Source organism: Schistocerca piceifrons, chromosome 2 (genome assembly GCF_021461385.2).
Source record: "Schistocerca piceifrons isolate TAMUIC-IGC-003096 chromosome 2, iqSchPice1.1, whole genome shotgun sequence".
Lineage (NCBI taxonomy): Eukaryota > Metazoa > Arthropoda > Insecta > Orthoptera > Acrididae > Schistocerca > Schistocerca piceifrons.
The window spans coordinates 408,720,634-408,741,754 of NC_060139.1; the positions used below are offsets into that span (position 1 = coordinate 408,720,634).

At 42.1% G+C, this 21,121-nt stretch overlaps 1 protein-coding gene across 1 annotated transcript in view; it reads left to right on the plus strand.

Moving 5' to 3' along the window:
- Positions 1–21,121, plus strand: part of LOC124775432 (cubilin-like) — a 187,658-nt gene that overhangs the window by 99,937 nt on the left and 66,600 nt on the right. Inside the window, exons 5-6 of the mRNA XM_047250265.1 lie at positions 7,635–7,956; positions 13,944–14,156. Of these exons, the coding sequence (XP_047106221.1) occupies positions 7,635–7,956; positions 13,944–14,156 (535 nt within the window). The remainder of the gene's footprint in view (positions 1–7,634; positions 7,957–13,943; positions 14,157–21,121) is intronic.

Below are 21,121 nucleotides of genomic sequence, written 5' to 3' on the forward strand. Positions count from 1 at the left end.
TGGTAACAATCATTTAATTTATTGAAACCGGCTCAAAACTAAAGTTTTCACAGAAAATTAGCTCCACTTCTTACAAATACTGAAAGGAGGACCTAGTTTATGTTCACGGTATTTAAGAGGATAAGAGTATTGTAACAGTAATGGTCATCACAGAAGAAGGAACCACGCCACATTTTTGTTCCTAGGATAACAAACTGCATGTATCAGAGCTACTGGTAAACCTCTCAGAACAGAATAACGAAGTATGTACTAGCAATTACGTAGTTATTGGTCCAGTTTATTACCGTTTAACAATTTTGAGTCTGCTGTCTTAAAAACGCCCTACGACATCCTTTTATTCATACAAATTTACATGCAGAGAGCCATCTGAAGTGCAGTATTATACTCTGTAAGACCTGAATAATGCGATCGGCCGGCCGGAGTGGCCGTGTGGTTCTAGGCGCTACAGTCTGGAACCGAGCGACCGCTACGGTCACAGGTTCGAATCCTGCCACGGGCATGGATGTCAGTGATGTCCTTAGGTTAGTTAGGTTTAATTAGTTCTAAGTTCTAGGCGACTGATGACCTGAGAAGTTAAGTCGCATAGTGTTCAGAGCCATTTGAACCATCATGCGATCGGGTGAAGATTGAACAGAATCTCGGATAGACGCATATAAACAGTATTTCACACATTCACCACTAACTCGTCTAAAGAAAGTTCCAGAAAAATCCTTGTAATGCATGTCATCATGCCTTTGCAATTATAGCCCTATAACCAGGTCTGATCTGTAAATTTTCGTCGTTTCTCAATGTTAGTAGAACGCTTGGGCTCTAGCCCTACTGCCCTATTCACGTGTTCGTTTTACTGTATTGCCTGTGTTGGTTGCTCAGTGATTGTTAAACTCTAACATCATCGCATCGTCCTGGGTTGACTGTTCCTGTATAATGGAAACTCCCCCTTCGCACCCCTCCCCCGCCCCTCACATTTAGTGGTGAAATGGCCCTATGGATAGCCCGTTAAAACCTGAAAACAGATCAGGCATGAAAACAGGAAGGAGGTGTACCGGACTGTGAAAAAAGAAACCAAATGGAAACCGTCAGCTATCCAAGCTGAAGATGTACAGCAGCCAGCAATGACGTCGTGCTTATGTTGTCACGGTGTTGGATTACCAATGCGGAAATCCGTGTTCAAATCTCCCTCGTGAACCAAATTTTCACAAAATTATGGAATGTTCGTCTGGTCATCGACGAGTCTGTTTTCCATTTCCTAATTTGTGTTTGTGTCGTGGTGTAACGTCCGCTCGCAGCAGCCAGGTGTAAGGAAGTGATCTCTAGACGTACGTACCTCCTGCGTTTCTACGCAAGTAGCACATAATATAACTCTTGCGTTTTGTTTTGGAAGTTTTGGCTCTAGACTTCCTTTGTTGTAACATAGTTCACATCCTTTTACAAATTGTTTTTATTTCTGTTAGACGTCTACGCGGCATCTCGCAGGCTCTCACTATTCGATTGCGACGGCAATACATTGTTATCACATGGCTCATAATCTATACCCATTGTATAGTATGATAATTGCCAAGATTACAGAAGGAGAAGAGGCATGCCAATGAGCGGACGGAGAGCTCATAATTTTGTGAAAAAAATTAGGGCACGAGGATGATCTGAATGCGGATCTTTCACTTTGCAGTACAACACCGTCACCACACAACCACGACGCCGTGATTGTGACAATTCGCTTGACATTTCACATCTTTAGCTTGGGCCGTTCACTGAAAACCTCTATTTTTCGTGCTTGATCTGCGTTCACGTATTGACGGGTTATCCACTGGGCCACTTTACAACTAAATATGAGAGAGGGGGGAGGGGGGAGTGAGTAGATGGAGAGTTTCTCTTGTAAGAGCAGCATTGTCAGTATAAGATTTTCGATCCTCTCTAATAGTTTTCTGATGGGAAATGTGATCATGTCGCTGATGGTAATGACCTTCAGTTCATCGTGTACGTCTCTTACACTTGACCAAAGTGGAGCTATCAGTATTAGTCGTAAACATCTGTTCCGAACTGAATTAACAGTGGACTGGCATGCAGTGGCCCGAGACGAACTACCGTACGTCGTTGCTAAGCGCATTATAAACTCTAAGTGTGTTGGTGACGATCATGTTTGTGTTTGACAGCAGAGGAAGTAAGGCGTGCATCTGTTTGAAACTGCTTAAACCACTCTCATAGGCAGTGACGAGAAAACCTTGATATTCTATTGATACGCAGAATAAAATACGTAGGCACCAAGGAATACGTTCGATCAACATCTGAAAACTAATCACACAACACTGATTTTCGCACTATTTAACGCATCAAACGAGATAAGAGGCTACATTGCATTAAATAATTTGGAATAGATCTACTTAACTTAACAACTTTTCGAAGGGAATATGCTGCCCTATCATCTGTTAGCTTCTCTGCTGTGAGGCAGTTTCCCCAGTTGTGTAGCCATCAGTTCACAGTGCCAAAATTTGTTAACTGTATGAAAGATAGTATAACAGAAGTCAGGTACCTCTCGCACACAATAATGATACCGATTAAGTGACAAAGTGCTAAAACATGCTTCACATGAGCCCCCAGTGACACAGCAACTGACTTCTGACCTTACTCAATTCCTGTAAACTACTTGGCATGCAAAGACGTATTACCTAATATCGTAGTCAAGTAGCAACCGTATCTCACTAGCTCGTACTTGAAGCAAATTTAAATAAAACATCAATAAAAGGAAGCATATTTTAGGAAACCAGATCGTGACAAATGTTACTAATACACTCTAAGACGTAGTCCATACGGACAATTCCTTTATAGAGCGTCGTTTTCTCTCTCTTAGAGTATTCATCGCTAAGAACTCGTACACAGCTTACAACTACGGGGCGATAATTCTATCCGCTTTACTCATTACAAAATCCAGAGTCTGTCGTCTCGAAAGTAATACAAAGTCACCTATAAAAAAGGAACCTTGCACTCTATAAACGTATTGAGCACTAAGCTCACTACAAAACCATTACTCACTACAGAACCAAGATGCTGTCTCCGTAAAAGTAATCAAACATCACCTACACAAAAATAACCTTACACTGTATAAACACATTAATGTTCACGTTGTTACTCATCACCATCACGAAACACTTGGAGGAACTGAATCCTGTGTGGTTTGAAACACAAACGTCGCCGCAAAATAGGACATGAAGAGTGGCTAGCCGTCGGGTAGCTTGACAACTTGTATGGGTTATGTGAAAAATTCTGATGGTTGGGCTCTATGTCCCTAGAGTTGATCCAGATGCTAAACCATGGAGAAAGTCATCAAACACGCGTTACTGTATGGCGCTTGATCTTTATGCCAAGCTGTGCTTCCTTCTGGAGGTTCAAATTTTGAAACATATTGGAAAGGTGTTTTATCGAGTACAATTCGATTAGGTAAGAACCTGATGTTGTTTTATGTACTCGTACTATCACAAATAAAATGTAGCGCCTCAATAACAATGGTAATTGGAACAAGAACTCACTTCCTGTTACTTTGTCGGATACTTACATTTCTCACAGTTGCAGTGTACAAAATACAAGTTGATTCCGTTTAGAACCGATAACTTCATATTTCTACGTCTTTTGTTTTGATATTACATTTTGTTGTTGTTTACATTTACTGTGGAAAAAATCGAAAACAATTAACGTAAACAACAAAGAATTTAATTGAGATATGATCAGCTCTCGGAAGATGAAGGTGTCGGCTCGTAACTGGTAACTGTGTTCATTTGTCTGTGGATGCCGATTTCATCTAGCAAATACTTTGGCATCTATAGCCACTTACCTGAAATAAAGCTTTTCTTTTGAGTCAACAATCTTGTGACTGGTTTAATGCGGTCCTCCGTGAAGTCCTATCCTGCACTAACCTCTTCATCTAAGAGTAGACCTTGCACCCAACGTCTTCAGATATTTGGTGGATATATTCAAATCCCCGTTTTCCCGTAAAATTTTTACTTTATACAGCTCACTCTAGTTCCGTGAAGGTTACTCTCTGATGTCGTGGCACATGTACGATCATCCCGTCCCCTCTTCTTGTCAGTGTTTACCATATGTATCTTTCTTTGCCGAGTCTGTGGACAACCTCCTCATTCCTTACCTTATCAGTCCACTTAATTCCCAACGTTCTTCTGTAGACCCTCATCTCAAACGTTTCGTTTCAGTTCTGTCCATGATTCACTACCATATAGTACTGTTCTCCAAACGTACCTCATCAGAAATTTCTTCCTCAAATTAAAGTGTATGTTTGATACCAGTAGACTTCTCTTGGTGATGAATGTGTTCTTTGCGTGTGTGAGTCTGTTTTTTTTTGTCCTCCTTGTTTCATCCTTCACGAGCTTTTTACTGCCAGTGTAGTAGAATTCCTTAACTTCACCTTCTTTATGATCACCAGTTTTGATGTCAAGTTTCTCCCTATTTTCATTTCTGTAACATCTCATTACTTTTGTCGTTTTCCAGTTGACGCTCAGTCTAAATTCTATACCATTTGGACAATGCTTTCCTTTCGACAGATCCTGTAATTCTCTTTCAACTTCGTTGAAGATAGCAATATCACCAGCGAATTTTGTTTGTGATATCGTTTCACTCTGACTTTTTATTTCTACTTTTGAATCTTTCTTTTATTTAGGCAATTGCTTCTTCTTTGTATAGACTGACCAGCTGGGGCGAAAGACTACATCCTTGTCTTACGGAGTTTCTAGTTCGAGTACTTCGTTCGTGGTCTTCTAGTCTAATTTTTCCCACTTTGCTCTTGTACGTGGTGTATATCACCCACGTTCCCCAATAGCTTACTATTTTTTTCTTAACCTTTCACCATTATTGCTCGATTTAGCATTGTCGAACGATTTTCTAGATCGACTAATCCTATGCGGGTGTCTTGACTTTTCTTCAACCATGCTTCATTATCAAGTGCAATCTCAGAACTGTGTATCTGATGCCTTTACCTCTTCTAATGCCATACCGATCGTCACCTAACATATGGTCGAATATGTTTTCCATTTTTCCGTACATTATTCTTGTCAGCTGTTTGGATGCATGCTCAACTAAGCTTAGAACTTTGGTAATAGAGTATTTATTTTATAATTTACTTTCTAATTCGTCTCATTATTTTTTTGCGATGATGCAGTAACATCAGAATACATTCTAAATTATTCGTATTCAAGTTAGCTAGATACAAAGAGAGATAAATTGTTTTTTTTTTTCATTTTCTTGACGAATTTCAGATTTCGTGCTTAGAGATACGGTGTTAAGAAATAGCGAGAATATATTTAATTTCTAAATTGACTCATTATTTTTTGCGATGCTGTGGGGCGCAACTTATTTGTGTGGTATCAGAATATCTTCTCAACATTTTTGGAATCAATTTAGTTGTGTACAAATACAGATATATACCATGTGGTCCACGCACACCATCCCCCATTGACGTTAGTTAATCCCCGATAGCACAAACGCCGAAAGGTTTACCTAAGTAGAACACTAAAGTGCCCTCCACACCAACAAAGAGGAGAGCCTGCTATACTTAAGACCAGCGCTTGAAATCAAACGCTTTACAACTATAACTCGTCCTATAGCTTGTGAATAGAAAACTTACTTGCTGTAGGAGCGGTGCTGGATTAGATTTCTGGGCTCGAGAAAGGTGCCTGTTGAGGAGAATGATTCTCCCTGACCAAAACAATCCATACAACCGCCAAAGCATATTAATTGTGTTTCAAGGCATATCAATATAAGGTCATACGACAGCCACTTTATTAACAACAGTTGGCTGTATTACATAAATGCTTTCACATTTTTGATTGCCATAAAGAACAATGAATAAATGATTATCACAAATGATTTTCCTTTAAACCTATGTTATAAACTGGCAGATATTTATAACTGCATTATTCATAATACTAATATTCAAATGCATGTCCGCCTTGTTGGATGCATTAATGTAAGAGCCTTTCGGGATTGGCATGGAATCTCGTAACATTTCTGCTGGTATTGAAGCGCAAGCATGACATACTCTTTCTTTTAAAACATCTGAATTTTCCGGTTCGGTTTCGTAAACCTTGACTTTGATATAACCCCATAAGAAATCCAAGGGCTTTAAATCACGTGATCTTGCTGACCATCGAATGGAACCACCACGAATCTCCACCTTTCGGGGTACACATTGTTCTGATACTCCTTAATCCCCCTACAATAATAGGGGGTTCATAATGTTGCTGATATCAATGAATCACAGATAAATGAAGTAGGATGTTTTCTAGGAGATCCCTACATTTAGCTGACCAGTTAGTCTGGGACCCAAATAAACTCGTCCAATGATGGTGATGGGGTCTCCTAGAATACCATTCCATACGTTAAGACACGAGCTCGCCTGGGTATGGTCGTAACCAGTGAAGATTTTCAGGAGCCCGGTTATGTATATTGTGTCTGATGACAGGAGTGCCATTGGCGAAATATCATTAATCTACCCAGAAAATCGAAAATCTGCCTGATTAAATCTGGATTTACGGCGACTTTATTTACGAGATATGTCTGAATGATGCCCTGTTTTGGATATCGTTTCCATGTAGCTGATGGTGTAGCTACAGCGTAAACAGATGATGTTATCGTTTCTCCATATCCCGAGATCCGCTGCTACTCTGCTTTGTCCTAATTACGATGACAAATTGGTATTACGAGGGGGAGTGTAACGACTTTCATAATATTAATAACCATGTTAGTATTATTATTACTATTATCTTATTATAGAGAGGAATAACACAGAAACCTAAACACAGTAGCACCGTAACAGTTTCGTTTATAGTTCATTGTACGTATGCGTTATTTTCATTTAAATTATGCTTACCGTGCATGGCATATATTCCTAAATACTCGATAACGTTCCGGGAAACATCGGTTGCGTCGGAATAGGTATTTCCACGACTTACTGAACCTGGAAAGCTTCCTCCGTTAGTAAACCCGTCTCTAAAAACATACGCAGAATTTAGACGTCGCGTCGGTAAACGTTGTGATCACAGCCTCCGGGCCTCAGCTGCACTGCGCTGTGTCTCTCCATAGATGAGTATCATATCGGTGCAGTCCTCGCTGGAATACATTGCAGTTGTTACCTCTTTGACTATAAGACCTGACTCGGAACTACGGACGGCCACGTGACCCTATCAGAGCAGTACCTAGGGGAAACGCGCGCAGATGGTGGCACAGTTCGGTACGTGCGACCGTTACGGTCGCAGGTTGAATCCTGCCTCCGGCATTGATGTGTGTGATGTCCTTAGCTTAGTTAGTTTTAAGTAGTTCTAAGTTCTAGGGGACTGATGACTTAAGAAGTTAAGTCCCATAGTTCTTAGAGCCATTTGAACCATTTCAGTACGTGCACTTCTCTTTTGGTAGCAGTGACAAAGCAAAACTTCTTGCACTTCCGTATATCTAGGCAGATATGAGATTTGCTACTTAGAAACTTTTCACTTTCCACTCTTCATATGATCTTTTGAAATTGGATTATTCTCTCTGAAATGTCTTTGTTTGTGTCAGGTTGGTGGCAAATCTGTTAATAGTTGTAGTAACGTGAGCCAGTTTTATGGGTAGAGTGTGACGCTCGCCATTGTTTTCAGGCGTGTTCTGCGGCATGGGCAAGTTCCCGTACTCCATCATCGGCACGTCGGAGGACCTGCTGGTGGAGTTCTCGAGCTCGGCGGCGGGCCCGCTGCTGAACACGGGCTTCCACTTCAACGTGGGCAGCTGGCCGGGCCACGTGGAGACGGCGGGCGTGCGCAACGGCACTTGCGACTGGCTGCTGAGCTCCGAGGCGCTCGCCTCCTCCGGGGACTCTGAGGGCATCTTCCTGAGCGTGGCCCACTGGTACCCGCCGCACACCTCCTGCACCTACCTCATGCGCGGCCGCCCCGGCGAGGTCGTCCGCCTCTACTTCCCCAGGTACGTCGACTATTAACTGACAAATCCCTTTGGCGCATCACATATACTGAGAAGAGGAAGATCGGATACACACAAATCTCAGGACTTTTCTGTGAGTGTACACAGTGTACCGTCACATAAATGTGATTACCGACTATGGTTGATGTTTGACGTCAATTTCAATGACCACCCACAAACGGCAGGTGGCAGCACTAGCAGTCGAGGGTATACAAAGCGTGTCGGAAAACAATGGAGTCGTTGTCGTAATGCGCAATCGGAGCGATTTATCTGACGTCCAAAAGGGCTTGATCATTGGGTTTTTCACCAAGGCTAGAATCATTTCCGAAAGGACTCCGATTGCAAACTGGTCGGATACCGCCATGGTTATTGTACGCTGTGCATGGGAAAATTGCGCTATCCAAAACTGGTGTTGAGACAAATGTGGTGTACTACCGCCAATAGATGACAGGAGTGAACGACGGCTGCGGAGATGTACACGGGCGAATAGATGTTCCGCTGCTGATCAACTGACCGCCCAGATGAACCAAGGAGCTACCAAGCCTTCTCAAAGACCAACACAGCAGGTGCCCGGTTCATGCAACCACGCTTATTGCTGTTCATAGTCAACAAAGGCTGAAATTTGTAAGCCAGTACCGCAATTCGAGGCCTACTGAGTGACAACACGTGTCCTTTTCAGATGGATCACATTTCATGCTCCATCGGACTGATGGCCATAGACGAGCACCTCTTGAAATATTTGAATGCAAAGCCTCCAGACCGGACGAGGGAGCGTTATGTTTTCGTGGCATCCCCTCTTCATTCTGCCACGCACAGTGAACCAGCTAACATATGTATTTATCCTGGAGGACCTTTTACTTCCCCCACATACAGTTTGCTGAAGGAATCTACCAGCAGCACAACGCAACGTTCCGAACAGCTCATAGTGTACGTGAGTCGTTCGAAGACCACCGGGATCACTGCCGTACTCCCCTGGCCACCAAGCCCCCAAGATATAAACCCAGTCGAGTGTCTGTGAGACCACCTCCGGACTGTTCGTGCCATGCATTCTCAGCCAGGAAACCTAGAGCTGCTACCCACGACAGTGGAGTCGAGATGGCTCCACCTACCTGTCAGTACTTTCCAGAATTTTACTGACTCTCTACCTTCACGTCCGTCATTAGGGTACGCTGCGAAATATCGTCATTCAGTCCTTTGACACGAGGTTACGAAAAAGTTCTTAGGCAGTGTGGTTATCAGCGTACGCAGAGTGCATGATACACTACTGGCCATTAAAGTTGCTACACCACGAAGATGACTTGCTACAGACGCGAAATTGAACCGACGGAAAGATGATACTGTGATATGCAAATGATTAGCTTTTCAGAGCATTCACACAAGATTGGCGCCGGTGACGACACCTACAACGTGCTCACAAGAGGAAAATTTCCAACCGATCTCTCATTCAGAAACAGCAGTTGACCGGCGTTGTCTGGTGAATCGTTGTTGTGATGCCTCGTGTAAGGAGGAGAAATACGTAACATCACGTTTCCGACTTTGATTAAGGTCGGATTGTAGCCTATCGCGATTGCGGTTTATCGTATCGTGACATTGCTGCTCACGTTGGTCGAGATCCAATGACTGTTTGCAGAATATGGAATCGGTGGGTTCAGGAGGGTAATACGGAACGCTGTGCTGGATCCCAACGGCCTCGTATCATTAGCAGTCGAGATGACAGGCATCTTATCCGCATGGCTGTAGCGGATCGTGCAGCCACCTCTCGATCCCTGAGACAATAGACGTGGACGTTTGCTAGACAACAACCATCTGCACGAACAGTTGGACGACGTTTGCAGCAGCATGGAGTATCAGCTCGGAGACCATGGCTGCGGTTACCCTTTACGCTGCATCACAGACAGGAGCGCCTGCGATGGTGTACTCAACGACGAACCTGGGTGCACGAATGACAAAACGTCATTTCTTCGGATGAATTCAGGTTCTGTTTACAGCATCATGATGGTCGAATCAGTGATTGGTGATATCGCGGTGAACACACTTTGGAAGCATTTATTCGTCCTCACCATACTGGCGTATCACCCGCCGTGAGGGTATGGGGTGCCATTGGTTACACGTCTCGGTCACCTCTTGTTCGCATTGACGGCACTTTGAACAGTGGACGTTACATTTCACATGTGTTACGACCCGTGGCTCTACCCTTCATTACATCCCTGAGAAACCCTACATTTCAGCAGGATAGTGCAACGACCGCATGTTGCAGGTCCTGTACGGGCCCCTCTGGGTACAGAAAATGTTCGACTGCTGCCCTGGCCAACACATTCTCCCAATCTCGCACCAACTGGAAACGTCTGGTCAATGGTGGCCGAGCAACTGGTTCGTCTCAATACGCCGTTCACTACTCTTGATGAACTGTGGTATCGTTTGAAGCTGCATGGGAGCTGTACCTTCAGACGCCATCCAAGCTCTGTTTGAGTCAATGCCCAGGCGTATCAAGGTCGTTATTACGTCCAGAGGTGGTTGTTCTGGATACTGATTTCTCAGGGTGGATGCACCCAAATTGCGTGAAAAAGTAGTCACATGTCAGTTCTAGTATAATATATTTGTCCAACGAATACCCGTTTTTCAACTGCATTTCTTCTTGGTGTAGAAATTTTAATGGCCGGTAGTGTAGTATGTGTCTTGTGACTTGAAGTAAACACACAAACTCAAGATTGAATGTTGTATGTTAAACGTGCACGTTCAGTTCTTCAGTAAATTTCTTTCAGACATTCGCGAAAGGATCTTTGTTGACTAATTGCAAAGATGTTCCGTACCCAATATCGAGATATACAGCGTAGATTTTTCGAGTTCTCTATCTCTCAAATGTCGCGAAAGGGGCATTGTCGCCTTTGACAGCTGTCAGGCGCTTTCAGCCCATCACTGTTCTGGGCATTGTAAGCGGACAGCTTTGAAACACACTTCTTCCAGCATGTTTGTTATGAATAGACGTGTGACAGATACTGCGCTTCGAGTTTTCAGTTATTGGTGAGAGATTTTTGTTATTAGAAGTGGTTGCTTACAGGCTAGGATTTGAGTCATTTTATTCGCATGGTGGTTTCAAATGGTTCAAATGGCTCTGAGCTCTATGGGACCTAATTGATGAGGTCATCAGTCCCTAGAACTTAGAACTTCTAAAACCTAATTAACCTAAGGACATCACACACATCCACGCCCGAGGCAGGTTCCGAACCTGCGACCGTAGCGGTCACGCGTTTCCAGACTGAAGCGACGAGAACCGTTTGGCCACTGCGGCCAGCATGGTGGTTTCAACCATGGCTTATTTTCACTAATTTCGCTAGTTTGAAGGTGGTTACCGGCACGTCTTATGGTCAATAGTCAAATAATGCATTATGCATTCAATGTCGTCACTCTCCCCTTCAGCTTAGTTCATTCTGTACTTTTCTGGAAGTCGTGAGTACGTATTTGTGATATTCTGATTTCTTTAACTTCCGACCTAAATAGTGGATGTATCTAGAATGCCAAGTGGCTCATGTCCCCTGTTTGCTGATTTCAAATCGACATACAATTTAGTTATATTTTTTGTTCTTGCTGCCGCTTTCCCAAGCCTTTTTTTTTTTTTTTTTTTTTTTTTTTGAACGTTTAAGTAGCAATTTGACCTGTGCTGTTTCTGTATCATTCCGTATTTACATATTGCTAAGTATCCCCTTCGTCTGTCATTTGTGGCCTGTGATGAAGCAGAAGTCATTGAGTTCCAAGATGGTTTTCCCCAGTCTGTAGTGATGAATATTCCAATCTCTGGATGCAAATTTTTCAAAAGTAAACATACGTTCTACTCACTTACTGAGCGCAAAATTGCTGTAGCAGATTCTGTACAGTATGTGTGATCATTTTCCACAAACCTCACTTGCAGATAATGTTGTTTCGAGCGTTCAGCAATATGCAATAGTTCATGCATATTTAATTGCTTTCAACCGCATCATAATTCATGTAACTAGGAGACGTTTTACCAGTAGCTTCTTATTTCCATTTTCGAATATTCTGATTGGAGGAACGGGCTGCGACGCCGATTCCACCACGTCGGGTATATGTTGATCACTGTTATAGATGTTAACATAAATAGTATTTTTCAAATAATTTTCGCATTGACTGATACTTGATTATAAATGCGATGTCTACCATTCATTGGATTCGCGTTTTCCGTAAGTGTGAGCTACATACTTTAATTCCTTTTTCATGATTGAAGTCAGGTAGCGTCATGAATTTGTTTACAACAGGACATCAAGGCTTAAGCATATGTAGTCAAGTTTCCATAGAAGTACCCACCTTGAAAGGTGTAACGTGTCGTTGATGATGGATTGTTAGAGAAGCTTGTTTCTTCAAAAGACACTGAATTAGATGTGCACATTTTTTAGTATCATTCCACTGATTACGCCACCGTCTGAAGTTATTAGGTACCAGTTTCTTCCCGTGCAATATTTATTCATCAGTTCAGTGTTTATCGCTATGTTTAGTATTGAAGAAAATGCCCGCAACATCTGCTATTTTTATTTTTATTTTAAACCAAGAACGGTTTCTGCCACAAAGGCCATTATTCACTGGCATCTACATGATATGAAACAGCGGAGTATGACAGAATTAATCAAATGATAGCAATACGCATCATCAACAACAATTCAAATACATAAATGTTTAAAACAATTCGTCTACACAATTCAGATAATCAATGAACTAACATAATATAGTGTGAACTAGTCTATTATTAAAATGGATATGTGTTATATAAATTAAATAAAGTTGAAAGGCTTGTTAACAAACATGAGGAAACACCATGGTGACGTAAATACTGTAACAAGTAGTCACAGTTTATTAAATCGACATATTTCTCTTGAACTTGCAAGTTAGGTGTCGTGAGAGGGCACAGGACTTTAATACGGGAGAAGCAAGTTAGAAGTAGGGCCAGTACGGGGTGGGTAGGTGATTAGGCAAATGGAAATTATGAGACAAAAGTTCGATTTAAATGACTGACAGAGGTGCATAATGACAAGACGAGAAAAAAAGTAAAAGTATTATTACGAAACGAGAAAGTACAGCAGATGACGTTCAGAGACGCTACGATGGTCTGGGAAACAACGGTAGTAAAGTAACAAAGGACATTTCTGGCGCAAACACTATGTTAACATGGCATGTTGCGATAAGGAACTTAGCATGGCATGCTGTTTACGATAAATGGGTCTGTGCAAAGAGATATTATAGGGTACAATTAACTAGCTTATAACACGTCGAAACTATTCCGAAAGGAATTCAAAAAAACAATGCTTTTGAGGTTTTTTTTCTTTCGTTAAGAATATCACTGTTACTATGGTGCACATGACTGTAGACTTTTGTTTCCTCAAAATTGTTCATACGGGTACTTTTTTACAATGTATGCGTGATTATTATATTATTGGCAATATTAGTGACCATGTGTCGTTTTGAAATTAAGTAAGACAAAAATCTAGATTTATCCTCTGCATTCTTACTCGCTACTTACGTATGTTCTTTGAATCTGTTTTCAAAACTTCTGCCTGTTTGGCCAATATAAAAGGCGTTGCAGTCGGTGTAGCAGGTATTTTAGATTCGACGTTGTGTACAGGTAGCTGACCTAGTGTGTTTTCGGCTTTGAAGGCAATTCTTACACTATAACTGCTTAACAATGTTCTGTGTTTATTAGAAACGTTGCCATAAAAGGGAATTGAGATGAATTTATATCTTTACGGCCACATCGTCAGTAACTACATAGTCTCTGTTTCGAAGAACAGTTAAGAATTACATCTCTTGTCAACTACGGAGAAATGATAGCCGTTTTCATATCAGTTCGGCGCAGTATACAGTGGTTTGCTGATCACTACTTGGAAAACGTCTTTCAATGCTGCGAGTTGGTTGTTCAAATTTTTCGCATTTGCTTCATCCTGTCACTAGCTTAATAATGTGATTTACAAGTGCCTCCTGTGCAGTTTCAGGATAAACCGCATCGAAGCGCCCATCCAGCCTTATGAAGGTGACTGCGGGGAGTCGCTGACGCTGTACGACGCTGCATGGGCGGACGACGCGCGCATCATCAAGACTTTCTGCGACACCTTCTCCAGGGCCATGGAGAAGCACGACTTCGTCTCCACCGGGAACGCGCTCTTTGTGCGCTTCGAAAGCAAGACTGGCAGCTATTCTGGGTGAGCGACAAGAGTACCTTCTTTCAGAACTGAGCTGGTGCATATCAGTTTGTATGACATTATTGTAGCGGTGAGGTACCCTAGTTAGCGGCTCCCCATTTATTTACATTTGTAGTATTTACACCTTTAGATATTCACAAGTATATTAACAGTTAGAAATAAAACAACGATAAACTGTCAGATAAACAGAAGGAAAAGTCAAAGATTAATGTCCTGGTTTTGCAAGCACTCACTTATTTTAAACATGAAAGTATTTTTTTCAGGGTGCAATCCTGAGCGATATGTGGCACTGCGTGCGCCATCTCGCTGCAGCCACACTTTGGAGAGTCTTCCAACTATAGAGAGTATCCGCTGTACTCCCTGTCCCACATCCGACTGCCAGCCGCGGTGGCCGAGCGGTTCTAGAAGCTTCAGTCTGGAACCGCGCGACCGCTACGGTCGCAGTTCAGAATCCTGCCTCGGGCATGGATTTGTGTGATGTCCTTAGTTAGTTTTAAGTAGTTCTAAGTTCTAGGGGACTGATGACCTCAAATGTTAGGTCCCACAGTCCTCAGAGCCATTTGAACCATTTTTGAACCACATCTGGCTCTATCTGCGCCACGTAACACGAGGAAGATGAGGAGTTCTGTAGTTTTATTTCTAATTCACAGTAAGCCTTTCTTGGGAGAAGATGACTACTCCACAGGATTGGCTGCACTTTCGAAGGTAATCATTGTGGTTCTCTTCGCTGATTGACAGTATTTCAGTGGAATTCAGGGACCTTTCTATATGATTTAATTTCCATAACGGAGCTATATATGCGGTTGCTTAGCACTGGGTGTAAGCAGAAGTGTACTAGATGCAATGTGCATGGCTGCCGAAACTGAACATCCACCAGGTAACTGTGGGAACTTTTCGGCCAAATAAGTAGGAAAGAACTCAACTGACGATTACCCTAAGCCAGTGTTAAGACGACATTTTAGTTTAGCTTGTATCGTAACAACATCAACGCATGAGATGTACATCAACGCATTAGATGTAAAAACGGAGTCCTCTATCGATGTGACACATCAATATAAATAGAAAGTATAGTAGTGAATATAATAGTCGTTAGGAGAATATTAACTCTTTCTAACGAATGGTAGAGGAGTGGCTATTACCATTATTGCGTTTGTTGACCAACATTCTGAAGCAAGTTATTAATTTCACTACAAGGAATAGAAATTTACGCACATTATAAAAACGAGCCTCTAGCTTTACTGGGCGAGCAACTTGATATTAGGGAAAAATATTTCTTTGATCTTTTTGAAGACTTGTTATAATTTTGACTGCTCTTTCGTTTTTTCTCCCGTCTATGTTTCAGAGTACCTTCTTTCTATACAAATAATGCCGGCTTGTAATTTCGTCATTAGCATTATTCTATGATTAATGATTTTACAGTTTCCTTATATTTTTCCCTGTTGTTATGTTAATATTCTCGATGTTCTGTTCCCAACCACCCCCCTTTCTCTTATGAAAGTGTTTTTTTCACTAACAGTCTCTTTTTAACGGATTTTGTATCATTTGATGTTGAATGGGTTGTTCCTGCATCACCATTACTTTACACAATATTATCTATCATATGAATTAAAACCATTTCTTGTCTAACACGAGATGTAATGGAGCCTTGTATATCTAAAACCCTATGCTGCCCTTTGTGCCTATGTTTCCTTCCTACATAACAGGCAAGATTACTTGTTAACTAACGCCCCATGTTTCGCTATTCGGCCATTCATATTACTATGAATAATCCCTAACGACTATTATATTCACTACTATACTTTCTATTTATATTGATGTGTCACATCGATAGAGGACTCCGTTTTTACGGTAAACCTTAACGTTTACATAGATCGTCTTTGCTCCCATTACAGCACTCTGTGGCAGCTTTTCAAAATGTCGCATCGATATTGGACGCCGTTTCTACGTCCATATAGATTATCTTTGCTAGTAGCTTCTCTCTATCGCTATAGCATCCTTTCACAGGTATTCCACATATCTTTGCCAAGAGAACGTATGTTACGGAACGGATAACAGCGGGCAGCCTAGACTATTTTAAGCTAATTATTTACTACAGTTTATATTTTTTCACGAATAGCTATTTCATAGAAATTTTACAATGTATTTTACCTATAACTCTTCTTCAAATCTTAGTAATATACACAATTGTAATACATTTTATGCTAATAGTACACACTGTGCTTCTGATTGGATAACACTGCTGTCATACACAGGACGGTGAGTGGGACTAGTGCTATTTAAGACCACTCCTGGCCTATCCATTTAGCAGTTAGTTTAACGTCGTGGATCGACGCAGCCTGCTCCATGGAAGTGCACCTGCCATTCTGGGTGTATATAGTTCGTAATCTTACTCCAGTGTATATAAGTTACTATAAAGATCCCTCTATCTGTACGTGTGTTATTTAAGAGTCTGAAGATGATCCTTAAGGATTGAAACCGGTCACTCCGATTAAAAGAAATTTGCGATCAATACTGTTTTTTAATTATCAGAATGGTATCGGTTCACCATCCTGAGCGGGACTGCAGTGTTGTGGTATCACGCAGCAGCGAAGGGATAACTGGGGACACGGCTAATGCTCCCCAGTGACTTAGGCGGCCATGATTGGCTGAGTGTGCAACTCTAAGCACAGGCCCATCGGAAGGAGGGCTCTCTGTGTGTTTCGTCAGGCAATGACCTGTCAGCATGGAGCTGCTGTTTTAGCACAGTGGCCACAGTGCTGACACAGGAACAGCGCCAGGTGGTGCATGGATGTCAGAAAGCTCGTCGCATCAAACAGCTGGCCTGCCTCCATTACTCAGTGTGACAACCCACTGGGCAGGTGAGATCCTTAGCAAAAGTGATGACACTGTCCTGTGTCTGCAGAGGGAAAATTGTGGACAATGGCAGCGTGTGTCCACATTCGGCAAAGAAGGACGACAATGTTTGCCCTGTTCAGACAGTAATGGCTGGGCAGCTGGAAAGCCCTGGCTCGAACTCCATTCCGCAAGGAAGACGACTAGTAGCTGTAGACAGTCACCCAGAGGGATCCTCTCCGGTGAAAAGGCGCCAGTCTGTAGCTGATGTCGGAGTCAGTCTGGCCCAGTATGCTGTTTCACCTTGGATGATATAGGGGCATAGACCTCCCACTGAAACAAGTGGCTGGCAGTGACCACATAACACATAATTTCTGCATGAACTTGGTAATATACATAAGCGGCTGTTTGGTTAGTGTTTCTGAAACGGCAGTGTTCATGACCACTAAGTCATAACAGGCAGGAGTTGCCAGGCGTAACTGTTGGGTAATCATGACATCATTTGCCCTAGCTTTTCTGTCATTTCAGTACTCTACACGCTCTGACAGTGTTGTAAACTGTAGCATTTCCTCCTTTTCACAGGTCCAGAAAGGTGTCTACTGCAATTCCAGCTTCCAGAATACACGTTAATGCGCACTGAATCTATGTTCTTGCTCTGGCATGCCTAGTTACTGAGGCGTCTTGTGTTATCCTCCAAATGACGTCGTTGTGTTGAGTCAGCCACAAGAGTAATTCGCTACTCCAGGTGGAGCTGTGGCGCAGCAACTAGATGCAGTTGTATGTAAAGATAATAATCATCATATTTTAATTGGTCCATTAATTCCCAAATGAAATGTTACATGATTGGTAGCTTTCTTAAGGTTATTCAGAGAACCTAAATCTCTTATCTTACACCTGTCACAAAATGAATACCTCAATACTGAATATGATATTAATTTCGCAGTGCTGCTATGAAAGAGCAGAGTCCCGAATGGTGGTGAGAAACGTAACAGGCAGTGCTTAAAATATGAAAAAATACTGTATAATTTCACAAACTTTCACTGCAGTAGGAAACACTAAGAAATTGTGCATGCCATATACTGGGCAAGGGCGTTTTCCTTCTACTTCTTGTTTCCAGAGTTTTGATTGTTCACCATTTAACATTCTACTGTAGTATGTGTCGACTGTAATATTCCGAAAATGATTGTTTTATCTCTATCGAAGTACCTACGATGGGTCATTGTACAGCACGTCGATATTTTCAGCCAAATACCGTTGTGATACGAGAGGGAGATCGGGTCGACAGAATGGATATGTTTGGAGAGGTTTGGCAGTTACGGTAAATGATTGACAAGCATGGGTTAAGATGTTTCTACGACCTCTGTTATTATGTTGTGTTACATAGTTTCGAAAGATGCATCATTCCTTGTACACTAGTTGGTCGATCCGTATTGATACACAAAAAACACGTCAAATTCAGTCCTTAGTCGTCACGAATACGTCGAAACATGGATGCCCCTGTCTGCCGTCCTGTCACGTCTCTACATTGACTTTGACCTATCATACTGCGCTGTGTCAATACAACTGACCGGCACGTACGCAACCCATTACTGACATAACTTAAGGCAATGGTGGAGGGCAACAAGGCTCCTTGATTCCCGTTTTACACGAATCCGTTTGGTGTGCCGACCTGTCGTATTAATTCGGAAGAGTACTGATTTCCAACGTCATAGGACTCAATACTGAAAGCACCCAGTGAGGTTCCATCATGTCCAGGTGTCGTATTTACTTCACGGTCTAAAGACAGATCTCACTTAACATCTCATAATTAGGAGGGCGTGGTGAGAAGTGCGCCAAAGAATTTTTTTTAAGTGGAAACTCTTAAATCTTTTCAAATAAAAGAAACTTTATTAACACTCTACATGTTTATTCTTCACGATTACGGCTTTTTATTTTGTCAACATAGTCGTCCCGGCGACGAGCGCAACTCTCACAGAGACCATTTGTTGATACCATCACTGTAAAATGTTTGACTTTATTGACCGCGTCACAATTTCACCTCTACAGCTTCATCTCTGCCAAAGTGAAGTCTAGGAAAAGCACTCCGTCTTCAGGCCACAAGTGGCCCATCGGGACCATCCGACTGCCGTGTCATCCTCAGATGAGGATGCGGATAGGAGGGGAGTGTGGTCCGCACACCGCTCTTCTGGTCGTTAAAATGGTTTTCTTTGATCTGGGTCGCTACTATTCGGTCTAGTAGCTCCTCAATTGGCATCATGAGGCTGAGTGCACCCCTAAAAATGGCAACAGCACATGGCGGCCTGGATGGCACCCATCCAAGTGCCAGCCACGCCCGACAGCGCTTAACTTCGCTGATCTCATGGGAACCTGTGTATGCACTGTGGCAAGGCCGTTGCCGAAGTCTTGGAAGGTGTTCTTTAATTTTTGGAAATTGGTGAAACTGGGATGAGGGCAGGTCGGGACTGATTGATGACTACAGTGAACTGAAGCCTTCAGATCTTGCAGCGCCCCTGTTTGATATGGCTCTGTCGTGATGAAGGAGAGAGGGCTACGCGTGTGCAAGAAAGCTTCGAATTCGAAGCTCGATTACTGCACACTGTTTCTCGCCCACCGCCATAGTTAAATTACACGCCGCCGTGTTACACACTATAATTCGGAGCCCTCTAGCAGCAGAGGGCTACAGCTTGCGTCAGCGAAGTGGAAAAGTCAATCAAGCAATGTGCATGACATGCAGCCGGTAATGAGAACAGAATAAAAAATTCGCAGTCATTATTTTTCAGAACAATCTCACATGATACTGTTGCGTTGTTTATCTCGCGTTCTGGGTAATATGAAACAGGAAACAGATTTATTCTTCATTACTTGCTTCGTCTATCCACTTTCATAACAAGCAATTTGTAAGTGAAAGAAGAATACTTTTACAATAAATATGCAAGGAAATATTTAGTGAAGGATATTATCCATTACTCATTTCAATATTGAGTGAAGTACCGTTCCTACTATTAATTTAATTTTGGGATGTGCTCCTTTATGAGGAATGTCTTGTTTATTTATTACAATGAGTTCTTTATTTCACAAATAGGAGATAATCCTTTTCCAAGCAGATAGCATGCTTTTTTACCACGTTACAGAAACATAATGAGGACCGCAAATCTGAAATCAGCTCAGCAGTGATTTTAATGCAGGGCAGAATGAAGGTCAGCATCGGCCGTAACATCATCTGTCTTTGTTATTGCATTGCAACTCCAGATTTCAGCTGTTTGGACCAATGTTTGTACATGCCGATGTCGTATCTTAATGTGTGTCGTAATGATTACTTCATTCTACATGAATGCTTATAGCGCACTGGTCACAGCTGCACTGTCAGCTGAAATCTAAATTTTGCAGTGCAATAAAACAAGACTGATGACATTACGGCGAATGCTGGCCTTCGTTCTATCTTGGATTACATCACGGTCGTGGAGCACAGTCGTTCCCTTGAAATAGAACATAATGTGAGCTTTTAATTCTTTTCAGGTCTGCTGAAATGGTGTGTCACTTTCATTACTTTTCAGTACTTTTTATGTGCTTCGCTCAAACGTTTGCGCTTTATCATGCCTGCGTTTTCTGAACTATACGACTGTCTTCTCAAGAAAATATTGCTACCATTTATTTTCATTCTCATCCAAACATGGAGGTATGGTTGTTTTTTTTCTGTAAAGCAGATACACATCACAGTATTTTCTTTGAAGGCAAGGATGAGTCATATTTGGCCCGAATATCGAAAACTCGAGTTGGTACTATACTGACGTTTTGATAATATTACATCACTTGAGATATTTTTCCCAAGATACAGTCTCTCGTAGCGCTGTGATGTCCACTCGAAAAGACTATTTAACTCAAAAATTTACTCCTTTATTAATTACACTCAACATTTTGTAAAATAAATGAGCGTAGTGTATTGCAGAGTACACCGATAATTTCCAGCACACGAAAAGTTTTTCTTCTCTGTTAACACAGACAGTCTCAAACACTGTGCCGTTATTCACAAGTCTGTCCCTCTCGATCAGAAAATGAGGGTACCCGTCTAGCAGATTCTTCATTTATGAACTGAAAGTGGAGCTTGCTGCAAAAGAGATGAGATACTATTCGCA